The sequence below is a fragment of the Ovis aries genome, chromosome 2 (assembly GCF_016772045.2).
Source record: "Ovis aries strain OAR_USU_Benz2616 breed Rambouillet chromosome 2, ARS-UI_Ramb_v3.0, whole genome shotgun sequence".
Lineage (NCBI taxonomy): Eukaryota > Metazoa > Chordata > Mammalia > Artiodactyla > Bovidae > Ovis > Ovis aries.
This window is the reverse complement of record NC_056055.1, coordinates 236432568-236449090: the sequence shown is the minus strand read 5'-3', so window position 1 is coordinate 236449090 and position 16523 is coordinate 236432568. Positions and strand designations below refer to the sequence as shown.

General features: G+C 53.7%; 1 protein-coding gene across 1 annotated transcript in view; it reads right to left on the bottom strand.

The window, feature by feature from the left end:
• Window positions 1-6681: 6681 nt before the first annotated feature.
• SDC3 (syndecan 3) overlaps window positions 6682-16523 on the bottom strand; it is a 38566-nt gene continuing 28724 nt past the window's right edge. The window contains exons 3-5 of the mRNA XM_042242717.2: window positions 14258-14871; window positions 11713-12004; window positions 6682-10766 (exon numbers count right to left, since the gene is read on the bottom strand). Of these exons, the coding sequence (XP_042098651.1) occupies window positions 10600-10766; window positions 11713-12004; window positions 14258-14871 (1073 nt within the window). The 3' untranslated portion in view covers window positions 6682-10599. The remainder of the gene's footprint in view (window positions 10767-11712; window positions 12005-14257; window positions 14872-16523) is intronic.

Below are 16523 nucleotides of genomic sequence, written 5' to 3'. Positions count from 1 at the left end.
CTCCAGTAGCATATTGCACACCTACTGACCTGTGGGGTTCATCTTTCAGTGTCATATCTTTTTGCCTTTTCGTATTTAATAAACACCTGCATATACTTCAGTTCAGTTCAGTCGCTCAGTCGTGTCCGACTCTTTGCAGCCCCATGAATCGCAGCACGCCAGGCCTCCCTGTCCGTCACCATCTCCCGGAGTTCACTCAGACTCACGTCCATCGAGTCCGTGATGCCATCCAGCCATCTCATCCTCGGTCGTCCCCTTCTCCTCCTGCCCTCAATCCCTCCTAGCATCAGAGTCTTTTCCAAGGAGTCAACTCTTCGCATGAGGTGGCCAAAGTACTGGAGTTTCAGCTTTAGCATCATTCCGTCCAAAGGAATCCCAGGGTTGATCTCCTTCAGAATGGACTGGTTGGATCTCCTTGCAGGCCAAGGGACTCTCAAGAGTCTTCTCCAACACCACAGTTCAAAAGCATCCATTCTTCAGCTCTCAGCCTTCTTCACAGTCCAACTCTCACATCCATACATGACCACTGGAAAACCATAGCCTTGACCAGACGGACCTTAGTTGGCAAAGTAATGTCTCTGCTTTTGAATATACTATCTAGATTGGTCATAACTTTTCTTCCAAGGAGTAAGCGTCTTCCAATTTCATGGCTGCAGTCACCATCTGCAGTGATTCTCGAGCTCAAAAAATAAAGTCTGACACTGTTTCCACTGTTTCCCCATCTATTTCCCATGAAGTGATGGGACCGGATGCCATGATCTTCGTTTTCTGAATGTTGAGCTTTAAGCCAACTTTTTCGCTCTCCTCTTTCACTTTCATCAAGAGGCTTGCCATAAGGGTGGTGTCATCTGCATATCTGAGGTTATTGATATTTCTCCCAGCAGTCTTGATTCCAGCTTGTGCTTCTTCCAGTCCAGCGTTTCTCATGATGTACTCTGCACAGAAGTTAAATAAGCAGGGTGACAATATACAGCCTTGACGTACTCCTTTTCCTATTTGGAACCAGTCTGTTGTTCCATGTCCAGTTCTAACTGTTGCTTCCTGACCTGCATACAGATTTCTCAAGAGGCAGGTCAGGTGGTCTGGTATTCCCATCTCTTTCAGAATTTTCCACAGTTTATTGTGATCTACACAGTCAAAGGCTTTGGCATAGTCAATAAAGCAGAAATAGATGTTTTTTCTGGAACTCTCTTGCTTTTTCCATGATCCAGAGGATGTTGGCAATTTGATCTCTGGTTCCTCTGCCTTTTCTAAAACCAGCTTGAACATCAGGGAGTTCACGGTTCACATATTGCTGAAGCCTGGCTTGGAGAATTTTGAGCATTACTTTACTAGCATGTGAGATGAGTGCAATTGTGCGGTAGTTTGAGCATTCTTTGGCATTGCCTTTCTTTGGAATTGGAATGAAAACTGACCTTTTCCAGTCCTGTGGCCACTGCTGAGTTTTCCAAATTTGCGGGCATATTGAGTGCAGCACTTTCACAGCATCATCTTTCAGGATTTGAAACAGCTCAACTGGAATTCCATCAACTCCACTAGCTTTGTTCCTAGTGATGCTTTCTAAGGCCTACTTGACTTCACATTCCAAGATGTCTGGTTCTAGATTAGTGATCACATCATCATGACTATCTGGGTCGTGAAGATCTTTTTTGTACAGTTCTTTCATGTATTCTTGCCACCTCTTAATATCTTCTGCTTCTGTTAGGTCTATACCATTTCTGTCCTTTATCGAGCCCATCTTTGCATGAAATGTTCCCTTGGTATCTCTAATTTTCTTGAAGAGATCTCTAGTCTTTCCCATTCTGTTTTTTTCCTCTATTTCTTTGCATTGATCGCTGAAGAAGGCTTTCTTATCTCTTCTTGCTATTCTTTGGAACTCTGCATTTAGATGCTTATATCTTTCCTTTTCTCCTTTGCTTTTCACCTGTCTTCTCTTCACAGCTATTTGTAAGGCCTCTCCAGGCAGCCATTTTGCTTTTTTGCATTTCTTTTCCATGGGGATGGTCTTGATCCCTGTCTCCTGCACAATGTCATGAACTTCATTCCATAGTTCATCAGGCACTCTATCTATCAGATCTAGGCCCTTAAATCTGTTTCTCACTTCCACTGTATAATCATAAGGGATTTGATTTAGGTCATACCTGAATGGTCTAGCGGTTTTCCCTACTTTCTTCAATTTAAGTCTGAATTTCGTAATAAGGAGGTCATGATCTGAGCCACAGTCAGCTCCCGGTCTTGTTTTTGATGACTATATAGAGCTTCTCCATCTTTTGCTGCATAGAATATAATCAATCTGATTTTGGTGTTGACCATCTGGTGATGTCCATGTGTAGAGTTACTAGGTGCCACTTGCCACTTTTCTAAATGCCACACACTTTTTAAAGTGCTTAGGTCATGCCCAGCACATGGTAAGTACAATCTACGTGTTCTGTGATTGTTGTTACTGTGAAGACCATCACTCTTACTGTTGTCCACCTACTGTGTGTCAGTCATTGTTTTGAACACTTAGATCTGCCTCCTCTTTGGATGCCCACAAACTCTGCGGGGGCCTTCACTGTGTCTATTATGCAGAAGAGGAAGCCAAGACTCCAGGACAAGCCAGAAGGAACTCACTGAGGCTGATGGAGAACCAACTTCTCTCGAGTCTCTTTCAGTATTTCCAGCAAGGTATAGTAAAGGTCTAGACTTGGCCTGCGCCTTGAAAATGGGGAGATGTGACCAAGTCCAAAGTCCTTCAAAGTGGGAGGAGTCATTCCCAACCATCCCACCTCCTGAGACTGGTGTGGACCGTAAGCAAGGCCAAGGATTCCCTGGAGAGTATTTCATGAACTGTAACACCCCACCCATCAGGAAGGGCCACTTCCGTTACTCCCTCTGGCAGAAGGCAAGCACCACTGGAGGAAGCCATAGCTGAAGCCACGTCTCTCATCACAGTTTCATGCAAATTCCTTCATCACAGTCATTCAAGAGAGTCGGTTTCCATAAAAGAGGAGGGGGCGGGGCCCCTAAAGGAGCTGACCATCTGGAAGTGGAGGACACCAGGCCAGGGAAAATGTGACATTGCAGGAGTCCAGAGCAGGGATGGGTGAGGGCCAGGGGGCTGAACATGGAGTCAGAAGAGCCAGCTCTGCATTTCCACGGGGGAGTGTGACCCCTGGCAAGTCTTCATGCCCCCTGGGAATCAATTCCTCTCTTTAGTATTTTATTATGAAGAATTTAACATTTAGAGTTGACGGAATAATATAGTGAGCCCCCTATGCAGCCTGCTACTCAACTTGTACAGTTATCAACTCAAGTCCTGTCTTACATCCTCTGTTCTCTCACCCACTCCTCCCCCATATTTTTTCAGCCAATTCCAGACATCTAATCATTTCATCTGCCAAAATTTAGTCTGTTTAAAGATAAAGACTCTTTTTAAAAAACATAACTACAGGGCCATTATCACTTCTAAGAACACTGACAATGATTCCCTTATGACAAATATTCATTCAATATACAAATTTCCACTTGCCCCATAATTTTTTCTTTTTAAATAGAATTTGTTGAAACAGGATCCAAATCAAGTTCCCACACGATTTGGTTAACATGCCTTTAGGCTTATCTATAAAGTCCCTCTCCATCTCTTTCTTTCCCCTTCCTTACAATTTATTTGTTGAAGAAGCTGGGTCATTTGTCCTACATAAGTGTCCCACAGTGTGGATTCTGCTCACAGGGCCAACGTCTTTATCTGTTAAGCAAGGGGATCATTCTCTCCAAGAACTGAGATTATGTCTGCAAATGGGCTGTGACTCTTGCAAGGCACCCACCGTTGTCATGTATTAATGTCTCTTTTGAGCCTTTCAATACCCTGTGCTTCTGTTTTTCTGATGATATAGTTGAGATTCAGAGAAGCTTAGTAGCCTGCCCACGCTCACACAGTAGAGGGAGGAAAGGGCGGGTGGAACTGTAAGAACACTGACTCCATGTGGAGACTCAGACTCGAATCCCACTGCACCCTTTAATAGCTTTATGGCCTCAGGTTTCTGTAAACTTGCAGTTTCTTCATTTGCGGAAAAAAAAAAAAAAAAAAAAAACAGCCAGGAGGCCAGAACTGCATGAGGCTAAAATGAGTTAATATGAGAAGAGCCGGTCTCAGGGTGCCTGCCAGTTGGTGCCTCACGCCATCCCTTCTGCTGTCTGCTCTGGCCCAGCCTCCTTCCTCCCTGCGTGCGAATAAGGCCCCCATGATGAATCTGGACCCTCGGTCTGCCCCAAGCGCACCCTTAAGCCAGCAGAGACAGGGTGGGCGGCCCTCGGAAGCTGAGCACGCTCTGTTCTTGGGGCAGCTTGGCAAGCAGCTGTGACCTCTTGGGTTTCAGGAAACAATCAGCTATTCTTCCTCCTTCCCCCTCTGTTTGTTGCTCATCCCTGGACCAGGGGGCCCTGAGAGAAATGCTCCAAGTCTCAGCAACTCCCAGCCCATCTGTACATTCTTTGTGGATGATCTCCAGGTGTCAGCCTCAGCTCGAACAAGCCTCAGCCTAAATCATCGTTCACTCCAAAGCTGACACCGATCTCTTGATTTCCACCCAGATTCCATGTCATTTATTCATTCAACAGGCAGCAGGCTGGACGCTGCAGATAATGACAATAATAACGACAGCAACAACAGTGCGAATAACGGCCCCCAGTTACACAGCACCTACTGTGTGTCGGGCATGATTCTGAGCACCATGCCTTTGAGGCAGGTACTATTACTGTCCCCATTTTACAGGTGAGGAGGCTGAGCACTGTGAGTTGGAATAAGCCACCCAAGGTCCTGGAGCTAGTCAGTGGCAGAGTTAGCATTTGAATAAAGGTTTGCCTGTTAAAGACCGACCGTACAAAGAGGGACTGAAGTCCCGCAGCTGGCAGCCACATATGGCAGCCGAACTCCATGCTAGTTGCTTTCAATGTTATCTCATTTAATCCTCACAGGGGTCTCCAAATATCGACCTTATTGTTCACATTTACTCGTAAGGAAACAGGCTCAGAGAGATAGAGCACTGTGCCCAAGTGCACACAGCTGGGTCTTCTTGACCCCAGGATCAGACTCTTTGAGAATACAACATGATGCATGTCACTCGAATTCAAATGAGAAGGTGAGGGGCGCACCTGCCGGAAGGGAGATAATTCTAGACTATAGGAACTCAGGGAGGATGGAACCCACTTCCCAAAGCTTCCTGGAGGAGGGAACCACATCAGGAGCTGGGACTTGAATGGTGGCAAACCAACCCCTCACATCATAGCGGGCTTCTAACTGGGGCCCAGTCCTCTGTAAGACCCTCAAGTGACATTGCTGGCTCCTTCACCCCAATTGACAACTGCGCCGCCCGAGACTGTCAGGGGCCATGTGGTCAGAGGTTCCAAAGTGAAGACTGGGCCTTGGAGCTTTGATCCTGAACTGTCTGGCAGTAAGAGGGATGTTTGGCAGGGGGTGGTTGGAGACGGTGGCTGAGCAGGGAAGACACCCCCTGACCAGCATCATTACATAGTCCTGAGACCCTGGCTATTGGCTCTCTCCCCAGTATGTGTAAGCGCTCCCCACGATGGCACAGGGAGGCACTCAAGGAACTTGAGTGAAGGAGGAAGGTGGGCTGGGTAGGATCTTGAACCAAATCCAGGCGCCTCAGCCTCTAACCCACCCCAGAACCATCAGGGCCCCTGTGAACATCCCACTGCAAGAGGAGTAAACCTCTGGAGGACATGCAGAGGGCTCCTTTGGAGGAGGAAAGGTTTTGACCCTGACACTCATGCCTGGGGCTATCTCATGGTGAGGGGGCAGAGCCCCGTGTGCCTCCAGAGAAAGAAAACACAGGAGATGCAGATTTGGGCTAAAAATAAAGGACTTCCCAACAGGCAGAGTGACCTGCTGGTCTCCAGCATGCACCAAGCCCGTTACAAGAGGTATGCAGGCAGCGCCAGGGAAATCCCCCAGGAGGTGCTGAAGAAAGGATTTCTACCCTGAGGAGCCCAGGGCTGGCTCTAACACCCTCCCAGCTCCATGACCCTGCAACCCCAGGCCATCTGGGCTCCCAGGCCCCAGAACGCCTCCTGGCCCAGGGTTCTGTTCTATTCCAACGCCATTATCCAAGACCCTGTGAGCTGAGACTGATAGTTCCAGTCCCTCTGCTTAATGTTCCTCCTCTCACAATCCCACTACCTTCCATCTAGGGGGGTGTCATTAATGCTTATCCCATTTCTCAGGTGAGAACACTGAGGCCCAGGCCAAGCTAAGGCTCAGGCTAAGTCAGAATTAGGAAACGTCACCTGGGTTTGAAACCAGGCCCTTCAGAACCTAAAGACATCTCACCTCAGCCGACTGATTCCAATACCCTGCAGTTCCAGGTTTCTCTCCTTGTGGCCTGAAACCAGTCCTTCCCCTGGGGGTGGACCACAGAGCCCCCAACGCCAGCACGTCCTGGCCCCTGCCCAACCGCAGCCCCCATTCAGCCTGGCCACAGTCAGCTCCGTGGTTTCCTGAACACTCTAAAGCTAGAGCAGCTGTTACCATAATGGTTCCCACGAGGAGTTGTTGGTCAATTTTCTCTGCTTGCTTCTCAATTTCCTTTAAAGGGGGATGTGGCTGAGACCCAAGTGGGGCCACAGACTGCCCCTCCCCAAATGACCTCCATGCTTGTCTCACACTCTGACCACAATGCATCATTTCAGCTTAATTTTATTTCCTCTTATAAATGGGCACAGCACGGGAAGTGTTAAAAAAAAAAAAAGGAAACAAACAGTTCCTTCACAAGGCTGGGACAGGGGAGAGCACCCACAGTGGGGCAGGTGCGTTGGTTTCTTTTTCCAGTCTTTTTCCACCGCTTTTTCCTACTGAGTTTTGGCCATGAACTCGGGACAGGTATGGTTAATAAACAGGTTAGGGGGAAGAGAAGGGGCAAAGAAGGCCTGGGGGAGGGAAGGACAAATTCCCCCCACCCCAGGCTGGGTTCTTGGAGGATCTGTACAGGAGAAAGGACATGGTGGGAGGCGGGGGATGGGGGGTGGACACAGTCTTCAGGGGGCTCTCTGGAGCCACACTGCCTACGAAAAATATTTACATGCATTCACCACGCTGGGGCCACCGCGCTGAGCTGCCTGCTGGGCACCCGGGGGATGCTGGGGCCACGAGCCCTTTGATGGCGACTCTGGGGCCCAGCCTCAGCATCTCTGTAAATCTGTACACAGTTTGTGGACTTCTATTTACAGGCAGGAGGCCTGGGGAGGCAAGTCCAGGGCAGTGGCTGGCAGGAGAAGGAATTCAGGAGCGTCAAGGAGGTGGTGGCCCCTTCTGCCCTGTGACGCAGAGGTGTGTCTGCTCCCTGTGCCCAGGGCCCCAGCCTGAAGGCCTGGACAGATGGCTTTGCCAACCCCAGGTGGGTCTGGCCTGAGCACCCCAAGCCACTGCCCACCGACCTGCCCGGCCTGGGCCCCAGTGATCATGTGTCTGCTTCGTATCGAGGGGACCAACCCTTCCGGGGAGGTACCCCTCTCACCCCCTAGGGAGATAGAGCCTGGGCTCTAGAAGTCACAGTTGGGGGTGGGGTTGACCCCGGCCCGCCTTGTCCTCTCTGGCAGCTGAGGCCCCAGGGAGGCTGTCAAGCACACAAGCCCCTCTTCCTTTGGAATCGGCCGTGTTTCCTGGAAACACTAGGCCCCTGCAGGACACCTCCCCAGGAGCACCAGGGTGCCTGAGGACATATTCGGGCAGGCCCTGCACGCATCACACCCTGTGTCCAGGCAGGGTGAGGCCTGCACTCACAACCAGCTCATCCTTTTCATGGCCTGCTCTTGGATTGCCATGCTGGACTTGGACTGTTTTTAAACTTCATGAAGATAAAGCCTGGACATTTGTCTCAGGGCCAGGGCTCAATGAATGAAGCCCTCAGTCTCTTCTCTCCAACGCTAAGGATGCAGAAAGAGGCATCGGGTGTCGGGTGGCAAAGCCCTAGGCCCCAGGTTAGAGGCTGGCCCACAGAAGGTGAGGAGTCGGGCCTGCTGGGGTCGGGCTGGACCCATGCAGCCCCTCCGAGCCCACTCCAGTCAACCCAGGCCCTGCTCAGCCGTCCTGCGCTGGACCCTGCCCCCACCAGGGGCTGTGCAGAGGCCACGCCCACTGCTGGGCCTCCAATCCCGGTCCCACCATCCCTGGGTGGTCCAGGTCCTCTCTCCTCCATGCTCCCTGGCTTCCCAGCCTTGGCCTGCCCAGGGGCCTTCTCACCAGAGCTGCTGCCCCAAGACAGCAGCCTGCCAAGGGGCAGGGTAGAGGGAGGGGAGGCTGGGGCCGGCTTTGGTCTCCCTCATCCCCCCGCCCTTCCGCTCCAGGAACGACTGAGGCCAGGTCACCTCCACCAGGTCGTGAGCCTAGGTTGCCTCCCTCTGCTCCTGCCCCGCAAAGACTCGGACCAGGGGGGTTCCTCACAAGCCTCCAGGCCTTGCCAAGGTGACCTATAGGTCTGAGAGATGGAGCCTCAGCCTGGGAAGACGGTGGAAAAGACAGGCTGCAGGAGCTTCCTGGAACCTCACCCTCACTGCCTCAGGCACCCCCGGCCCTCACCCTTCAGAAGCCTCCTGCCAGCAAGTCTTCAAAAGGGAACAGAAATAAAACTCGGCTTTCTGACTTTAACCAGGGTTGTGGGCAAGGGGTGGAGGGGTGAGCCCCAGCCACCCACGACTCAGACCACATCCCTTGGCTCCAAGACCCCGCTCAAAGCACAGCCCCCATGGGAGATTTGTGACCCCACGTTTAAAATATCTACAGAAGTGGCCCCATTTGAAGGGTAACAAAGAAGAGGGAGGCGAGCTGGAGCCTGGGATACCCCCAACCCCGCCTGTCCTCAGCCCTCAGCCAAGGACAGTGTCTGGATGGACTGTTTCTGCTGCAGCCAGCAGAAACATCAGGTTGTCTGGCCAAATGCATGGGCACAGGTCCACCGGAAGGTCCCCAAGAAGGCCCAGGGGTGGGGCTGAGGTGGGCCTGGTGAGGCCAAAGGGAGAGGGTGCAGAGGGCCCAGGCGCCAGGCCCACCCTCACAGGCACTTTGGAGACTTGTGTCCTGGGAGGCAGAGTCGACCCCCTAGCTCAGAGCAAGAAGAGGATGGAAGGAGACCAGGAGCCTCACCACATGCCCCCTTCTCACCAAGAGCTTTTGGTCCTGGGAGACCCATGCCCCCTCTCCAGCCCAAGACTGAATTCCAGGAACCAGCCTGCCTTCCTCAGCAAGTGGGTAACTTACCCCCCAACCAAGCCCTTTGCAGGCTTCAGAGGGGAGGGAGCAGGTAGGGTGAAGCCAGGCTCAGCGGGTGTGCAATGCCCTGAGGGGGCTTGTGGCCTTGTCCCCCACACTACACTTAATTCCAGGAAAGGCAAGTGTCCAAGCGTGACAGCAGGGCTGTGTGGGTACGGGTGAGATTGTGCACCCACATGGGATTGCGTCTGATTCACTGGGGTTCGGTGGCAATGTGGTTGGTAAGGGGTCATGAAGGCTGAGCGTGATGGGGCAACTTGGGGACCCAATATGGGCTGATTGTTTCGGCCTAATTGCACCCTCCCCAGTGAGCCTGAAAGCTGGAGGCAACATGTGTGGTGTCAGAGTGTATGTGAGTGGGCAGGAGTAGGGGTGGCGGGATGGCAGAGAGAGAGGCAGGCCACACTGTTACCATGAGGTTATGATGATTAGTGACTTGCATTGTCATCAGCATTTGGGGTGGGGGTGGGGGGCGGGGAGCACATAAGAAATATATGAGAATAAACATCTTTGGAAGCATGTGTGTGTCTGTGACATATCTGGGTTGGTCAGGTGGTCAAGATCACGTGTGATTTTGTCATTGCGTGCTTTTCTCTGTGTGTGTGACAATACATGTGACTATGTGAGAGACAGTGTCTGTGCAGAGTCCACTAGGAAGAAGGAGGTGCAAACCCCTCCTCACCAGTGGCTGCCAGAGCACTCTCAGGAAGCTGGGGCAGACCTGGAAGGAAGTGAAGCCTGTGGGTGCATGTGCACTGAGCAGAGGTGAGGGAAAATGACCCCACAACCCCAGAGAGGCCAGGACAAAACAGGCTGGTGGGTGAGGGGTACCGTCTCACCCAGGCAGAGAGTGAGCCTGGGACAGAAGCAACAGGGTGCAGTGTCCCAATGATTTCAAGGGCTGGGCTTGCCAAATGCTTGTCCTGGAAACCAGCCGGAGTGCCTCTCTGCCTCCAAAAGGAAACCTCAGCCAGCCCTGTGGGGCCAGGTTGGGGCTGAAGTCCCACCCCTTTGTCCACCAGCCAATCAGGAGTTCCCTTCCTCCTGTCCATCTGATGTGAGGTCCTAAAGCCCCAAGCTGGTGGTGGGGGGAGGAGTATGTGGAACAAGTGATGAGCTCATAAGGGCACAGTCTGGAGCAGACGGCAGTGGCCCCTGTCCCTTGGGGAAGAGCTGCATGAAGCTGGCAGTCTGGGCAGACCTTGGGAGGGTGGCAGAGATGAAGTGGGTCCAGGATGTCTCCTAGGCCCAGTCCCAGGCCGGGGCTGGGGGTGCCAGGCCAGGGACTGGATATAGGGGTGGCGCTGAGGCTACAGGGAGGCACTCTGGCTCCGCTAGGCGTAGAACTCCTCCTGCTTGTCAGGCTTCTGGTATGTGACGCTCGCCTGCTTGGGCTCCTCCAGCGTGTAGCTGCCCTCATCTTTCTTCTTCATGCGGTAGATGAGCAGGGTGACCAGGAAGGCAGCAAAGAGGGCGCCTACAACCCCGCCCACGATCACAGCTGCGGAGAAAGAGGGCAAAGGTCAAGGCCACAGGAAGGGCAAGACATGCTTAGAGCCTGAGGAAAGGGCAGAGGGTCCTTGCAGGTAGAAGCAAGAGTTGGGAAAGGGCTGGGAATCTCAAACTTGAGACGAGAGTTGGAGTGAAGTCTGGAGTCAATGCTAAAACACCAGCACTGGCTGCCATTGATACTCCTCACTTCAGCCTGGCACTGTTCTAATCATATAAACACGTGGAATCTTCATACAGTGCTACTAGGGAGGTGCTGTGCTAAGGTCCTCATCAAATGTAAGATGCCATCAATAAGAAGATGCTCCGGTATTTTATATACCCTTAAGAAAGAAAAAACTCTGCCATCTAAACTAGGACACATCCCAACTGTGGAACAGTTAACATAAACACACATGCGCTGAGACTGGTTAAGAGCAAAATGATAACACCCATTTTGTAGATGAGGAAAAAGCGTGCCTGGAAAGGTGAAGGACCTGCCCAAGGCCACACTGCTCATAAGTGGGGAACAGGGTTTGGACCACAAATCCAGAGACTCTTCAGGAGAGAAGGCCAAGGGCAGGTCCTCGGGGCTGGTATCAAGGGTGGGAGCAGATCAAACCTAGGATGGGGCCCTAGATTAGGATCCAGGGGATAAGGTCCAGGAGAGGTAAACCAGCATGGCCCAGGGAGGTCAAGGGCAGAGTCTGAGAAGAGGTCAGAGGGTGCTGAGGAAAGTGCGGGAGGTAGGACAAAGTCAGGGCCAGACTCTGGGATCAGAAGGGTCAGAAGAAGAACTAGAGAGTGGGTCCTGGGGTCCCCAAACCCCCAGCATTCCCTTCCTAGGAAACCAGGCTCCTAGTAAACCCACACCCTACCCTCCCTCCTGGGTTCCTAGGGGGAAAACTGAGGCCCCACCAGCTGCCCACTCTGGGCTCCTCCCAGGCCCCAAGTCTCACCTACGAGCACCTCCTTCCGCTCCAGGATGCTCTTCTGGGGCAGCTGAGCCGCCGAGCTGCCTGAGTCGATGGCATTGTCCAGGAGGCCAGGGCCTGGGCGGGCACCCTTGGGCAGCGTCCCAGGCGGAGGTGATGGCTTGGCCGCGGCCCCACCCACAGCCACCACCTCATTGGCTGTGTCTGGCTGTGTGGTCTCTTCCTCTGACAGCTCAAAGTCCCCACTGGGTCCCCCGCTCACTGGCATCTCTGGCTCATCCCGGATGGTGGTCAGGAAGGACTCTGGAGTTGGGGTCTGTAGGGAGGGCAGCATGAGCCCAGGAGCCAGGCCCAGAACCCCCGCCACAGGACAGCCATACACACATGCACACTAGCCCAGTGCCACCACTCCACTTCCCTGGGAGGGCTGACACTCACTACGCACTCACCATGGGCCAGGCACTGTGCTAAGCACATCATGGGCCTTTTCCCCTCACAATATTCCCATTAAGAAGGTATTAGCGCCCCTACATTGCAGAGTAGGAAACAGGCTCAGAAAGGTTAAATGACTTGCCCAAGGACACACAGCTAGTAAGTGGTAGAAGCAGAACTAAAATCCAGATCTGTCCAACTCCAGAATATGTGTCCCTAACCACTACACTACACTACCTCTGTTCTCATCCTGGCCACATCCTGGTCCCCATCCCATCTCTATCCCTTCCTTCTCCAGCTGCCTTTGTAATAATCCTTAGCAGATTACGGTCAGGGACTGTTGTCTGGGGACAGCTGGGTGCAGACTTTAAACACTTGGGCCTGATCCTCAATCCATGTGCCTGGGGCAAGGCTGAGTCCCTTAGCCTGAAGGTCAGTCCAGTAAGTAAGTGTAAGTTGCTCAGTCACGTCCAACTCTTTGCGACCCCATGGACTGCAGCCCACCAGGCTCCTCTGTCCATGAGCTTTTCCAGGCAAGGATACTGGAGTGGGTTGCCATTTCCTTCCTGACCCAGGGATTGAACCCAGGTCTCCTGCACTGCAGGCAGATTCTTTACCAACTGAGCTACAAGGGAAACCAGAGATCGAACACAGGTCTCCCACATTGCAGGAAGATTCTTTACCAGCTGAGCCACAAGAGAAGCCCCAAGGTCAGTCCAAGAGCACCACAAATCTCGATGGCTCCCAGAACCTGGAGGCAGGATCCCAACTAGAGCTGGGATCGCAGCAAGGATGGAGCTGCTTCACAGGTGCGCATGGAGACAGTGGGTCCAGTGTCCAGGCCCAGGAAAGGCCATGCACATGCCCAGAGGCTGCACCAACGACCTGCTCTCCGTGCCCCAGCACTGCGTCCCCAGCCTGCCTGGCCAAGCATCTGTGAAACACCAGGTTCCCCTAGCTGCTCAGAGGAGCCTGGAGCAGGGATTGTGTTCCGCTGGGGCTGGCTGGGGATCAGACGGGCTGATGCTGACCCAAAGGCAGCTCCACAGCCTGGGGGGTCCTCCTCGATGAGGCGGATGCAAAGGGCTTTAGTACCCCAGTCAATGTCACTACATCCACTCCTTGCCCAGCAGCGGCAGCAAGGATCAGGCTACTTCTCCCACTTCCTTGATCCCGTCCCCATCCTGGCATTCCTGGTATCCTCACCCTCTTCCCTGAAACATCGCCCCCATCCATAACACCCCAAACACACACACATACACACCATCCATAACACCCCCCACACACACACATACACACCCTAGAGCTGACTGCCAGGTTCAAATCCTGACTCTGCCACTGCTGCCTGTGAAGGCTTGGAAGGTGGCCCCACCTTAAGGGAGGATGGTGGCAATGCCCCTCCCTGGCCCCATGGGGTAGGCATGAGAGGGCGAAGAGATGGTGGCACAGCTAAGTGCCTAGCACTGTACCTCCACCCAGGCAACCTCCATGAACATGGCCTGCAGTATTCCTCTCCCACCACCCAGCTCTTAATCCCCCTCAGATGGACAACAACAACAACGATGATGACGGTGGTGGTGACAACAAAGTGAAACTTTTTGCGTGTTTAGTATCGCCAGGCACTGCTCTAAGAGCCTTGGCCCTGTTGGGGAAGTTAACTCTCACAACCCTGCAATTTGCATTCTATTCTTTTCTCCTTTTCACAGATAAGGAAACAAAGGTATAAAAAGGATCAGTGACTTCCTGAAGTCGCATGGTGGTAGAAGCATTCCAATCCTGGCTGCAGGGCTCCGGAGTCTGTGCTTTAACCAGAACACATAGGCCCTTGGCCCCTGCCCCTTTTAACACTCCCATTCTCCCAGTTCCTCATTCATGTCTTCATCTAACATCTAAAGACCCAGGCCCGGTCCCTCTTCCATCCCCATCCATCTCGAGCTCTGTCCTCACCCTGTGACTTACCCGCAGCCCTGGCCTCATACCTCTCGCACCCTCCCGCTCGTCTGGCTCACCTCCAGCACCTCCTAGATCTCCACCCCTGTCCAGCTCCATCCTCCTCCCCCCACCCCCACCCCCACCCCCGCGCCCTGACCCACCCTCCTCTGCCCTGTGACTCCCTGTCCTCTCCACACCGGCTCACCTGAGCCACCTCCGTGGGTCCTGGGGCGGTGGTCCCCAGGGGCAGGGTGCTCTTCTCAGGGATATCAGGCTTCTGGGTGGTAGCCGGCCTGGGAAGGGCCCTTGGCCTGGAGGTAGCTGTGCTGACCAGCCTGGGCGTTGGGGCCTCTGTGTCCAAGACAGCCACCGTGGTGGGAGGTGAGGGCGCCGCTGGGGTGGTGGCCCGGGCTGTGGCCGCTGTGGTCAGTGGCAGAGGCAGAAGCCTCCGTACGCCGGTGGTCCTTAGGACAGAGGTGGTGGCCGCGGACGGGGGCGCCGCAGGGATGCTGGGCGCGGCGGTGGCCGCGGTGGCGGGCGCTGTGGCCGCCGTCGGGGGCCCTGCGGTGGTGGCAGTGGTGGCAGCTGTCGGGGTGGAGACGGTGGTGGCTCTCTGGCTGGGCTCTTCTGGCACCTCTGTCACTAGTGGAGGGCTGGTGGCTGGCTCCGGGGTGGGGCGCTCAGAGGGGAGCTCTTCAAACGGGGTGCCCACAGGCTGGATGTCCATGGTGGGCAGCACCGCAGGGGTGGTGGACATTGCCAGGGCGACATCTGGGCTGAACCGCATGGCTGTCTCAATGCCCGACTCCTGCTCAAAGTCTGAGGGGGTGGGGGAGGGGGAGAAGGCGAGAGCTAGGAAGCTGGGTGATTTGAAGGCATGAGGATCCTGGATAAGCAACAGCCATCAAGATGGGAGGCTCCCAACCCTCACCCTTTGCATAATTTTCCCAAGACAAGAGGAGGTTAGGCACAGTCTGGTCAAAGCTTACCAGCTGACTGATGGGGCTAGTGATGCTTCCCAACTCCTCTCTGCCTAGCCAAAAATTCTAAGGGACCACCTCTTCCAGGAAGTCTTCCCTAACTATTCCAGCCCACCTAGTCTGGAGCTTTTCTAGCAGACTGAATCTAGGCAGTGGCAACTCAGGCCCTACTGGCTTCAGATCTTGCTGGAGGTTGCAGGCTGGGGAGGGGAGGATGGCTGTGGCATTCTGGGAAGAGTCAGACATGCATACAAGCTACATGGGTACCCCCAGAGGCACAAGCAGACAGCAAGGAGAACAAGCCCCTCCTATAGAGGCTGCTTGAGCAATCTGGACTCCAAACCCAGACAGGTGAAGGGAGGGCCTTGGGAGAAAATAAGGAGAGAGAGAGATAAGCCATACCAGCTCCCAGGGGGGACTGAACCAGGCAGAGGAGGAGTGGGGAGGAGCCTGAGAGGTGTGGAAGTAGAGATCCACCATCAGGATAGATTTTATGAAGATTCTCACGAGATTTATAACTCACGAGATGCTTACAGGAATGGGCTAACGTGAGGAGACTAGAGGCAAGGGGCTATAGGTGGCCAGCTCCAAAGCACACAGACCCCCACCATTCCATTAGACTCAGCCTGCCCCCTCCAGGGCCCCAATCTCAACACACCCCTTTTTACTACCAGTTGCAGAGCTTCATCTCTGTGCCAGGCCCTGACTCTTAAACGGAAGCCTTCCAGAGGCTCGGCGTGTGTGAGCGGGTGCCAAGTCGCTTCAGTCCTGTCTGACTCTGTGACCCCGTGGACTGTAGCCTGCGAGGCTCCTCTGACCATGGGATTCTCCAGGCAAGAATACTGAAGCGGGTTGCCGTGCCCTCTTCCGGGGAACCTTCCCCATCCAGGGGTCAAACCAGCCCTTCTTAATGTCTCCTGCATTGGTAGGTAGGTTCTTAACCACTTGCCACCTGGGAAGAGCCCCCAGAGGCTCCGAGAAGAAGGCAAATTTATCACTATTTACAGATAAGAATACAGACTCGGGGGAGGGAAAATGGCTAAAGACAGCACAGCCATTAGGTAGAGAAACTGGGATCCACCTTAGCGTGCCTTGCTTATCTCATGGGGCCTTTCTGGGCAGGACCATGGAACTGGTTTGTCTCAGGCACCACTGGAGGCCCCTCCTGTTTTTCCGTCACTGTCCTGAGCCTGCCCTTGGCCACCTGACCCAAGTTGAGCCAATCAAATGGTCTCTGCTCACTGCACCTGAAAAGTTGACCACCAAGTTCCTCCACGTGGTCACGACAGTATGAAACCTGGGTTACTAAGAAGCATCTGTGTTCCTTGACAGAGGCTGGAGGTCTGCAGGGAGACCCAAACAGTGCAAACAGAGACGCAGAGACAGAGAAACTGGGAGTGCTGGGCTCCTTAAAGCCCCGGTTCCACCCTGGGGGAGGACGGCCTGCCCTTTACGTGCTTAAGGTCCAGGAGCTGCCCCTCAATGACCTCT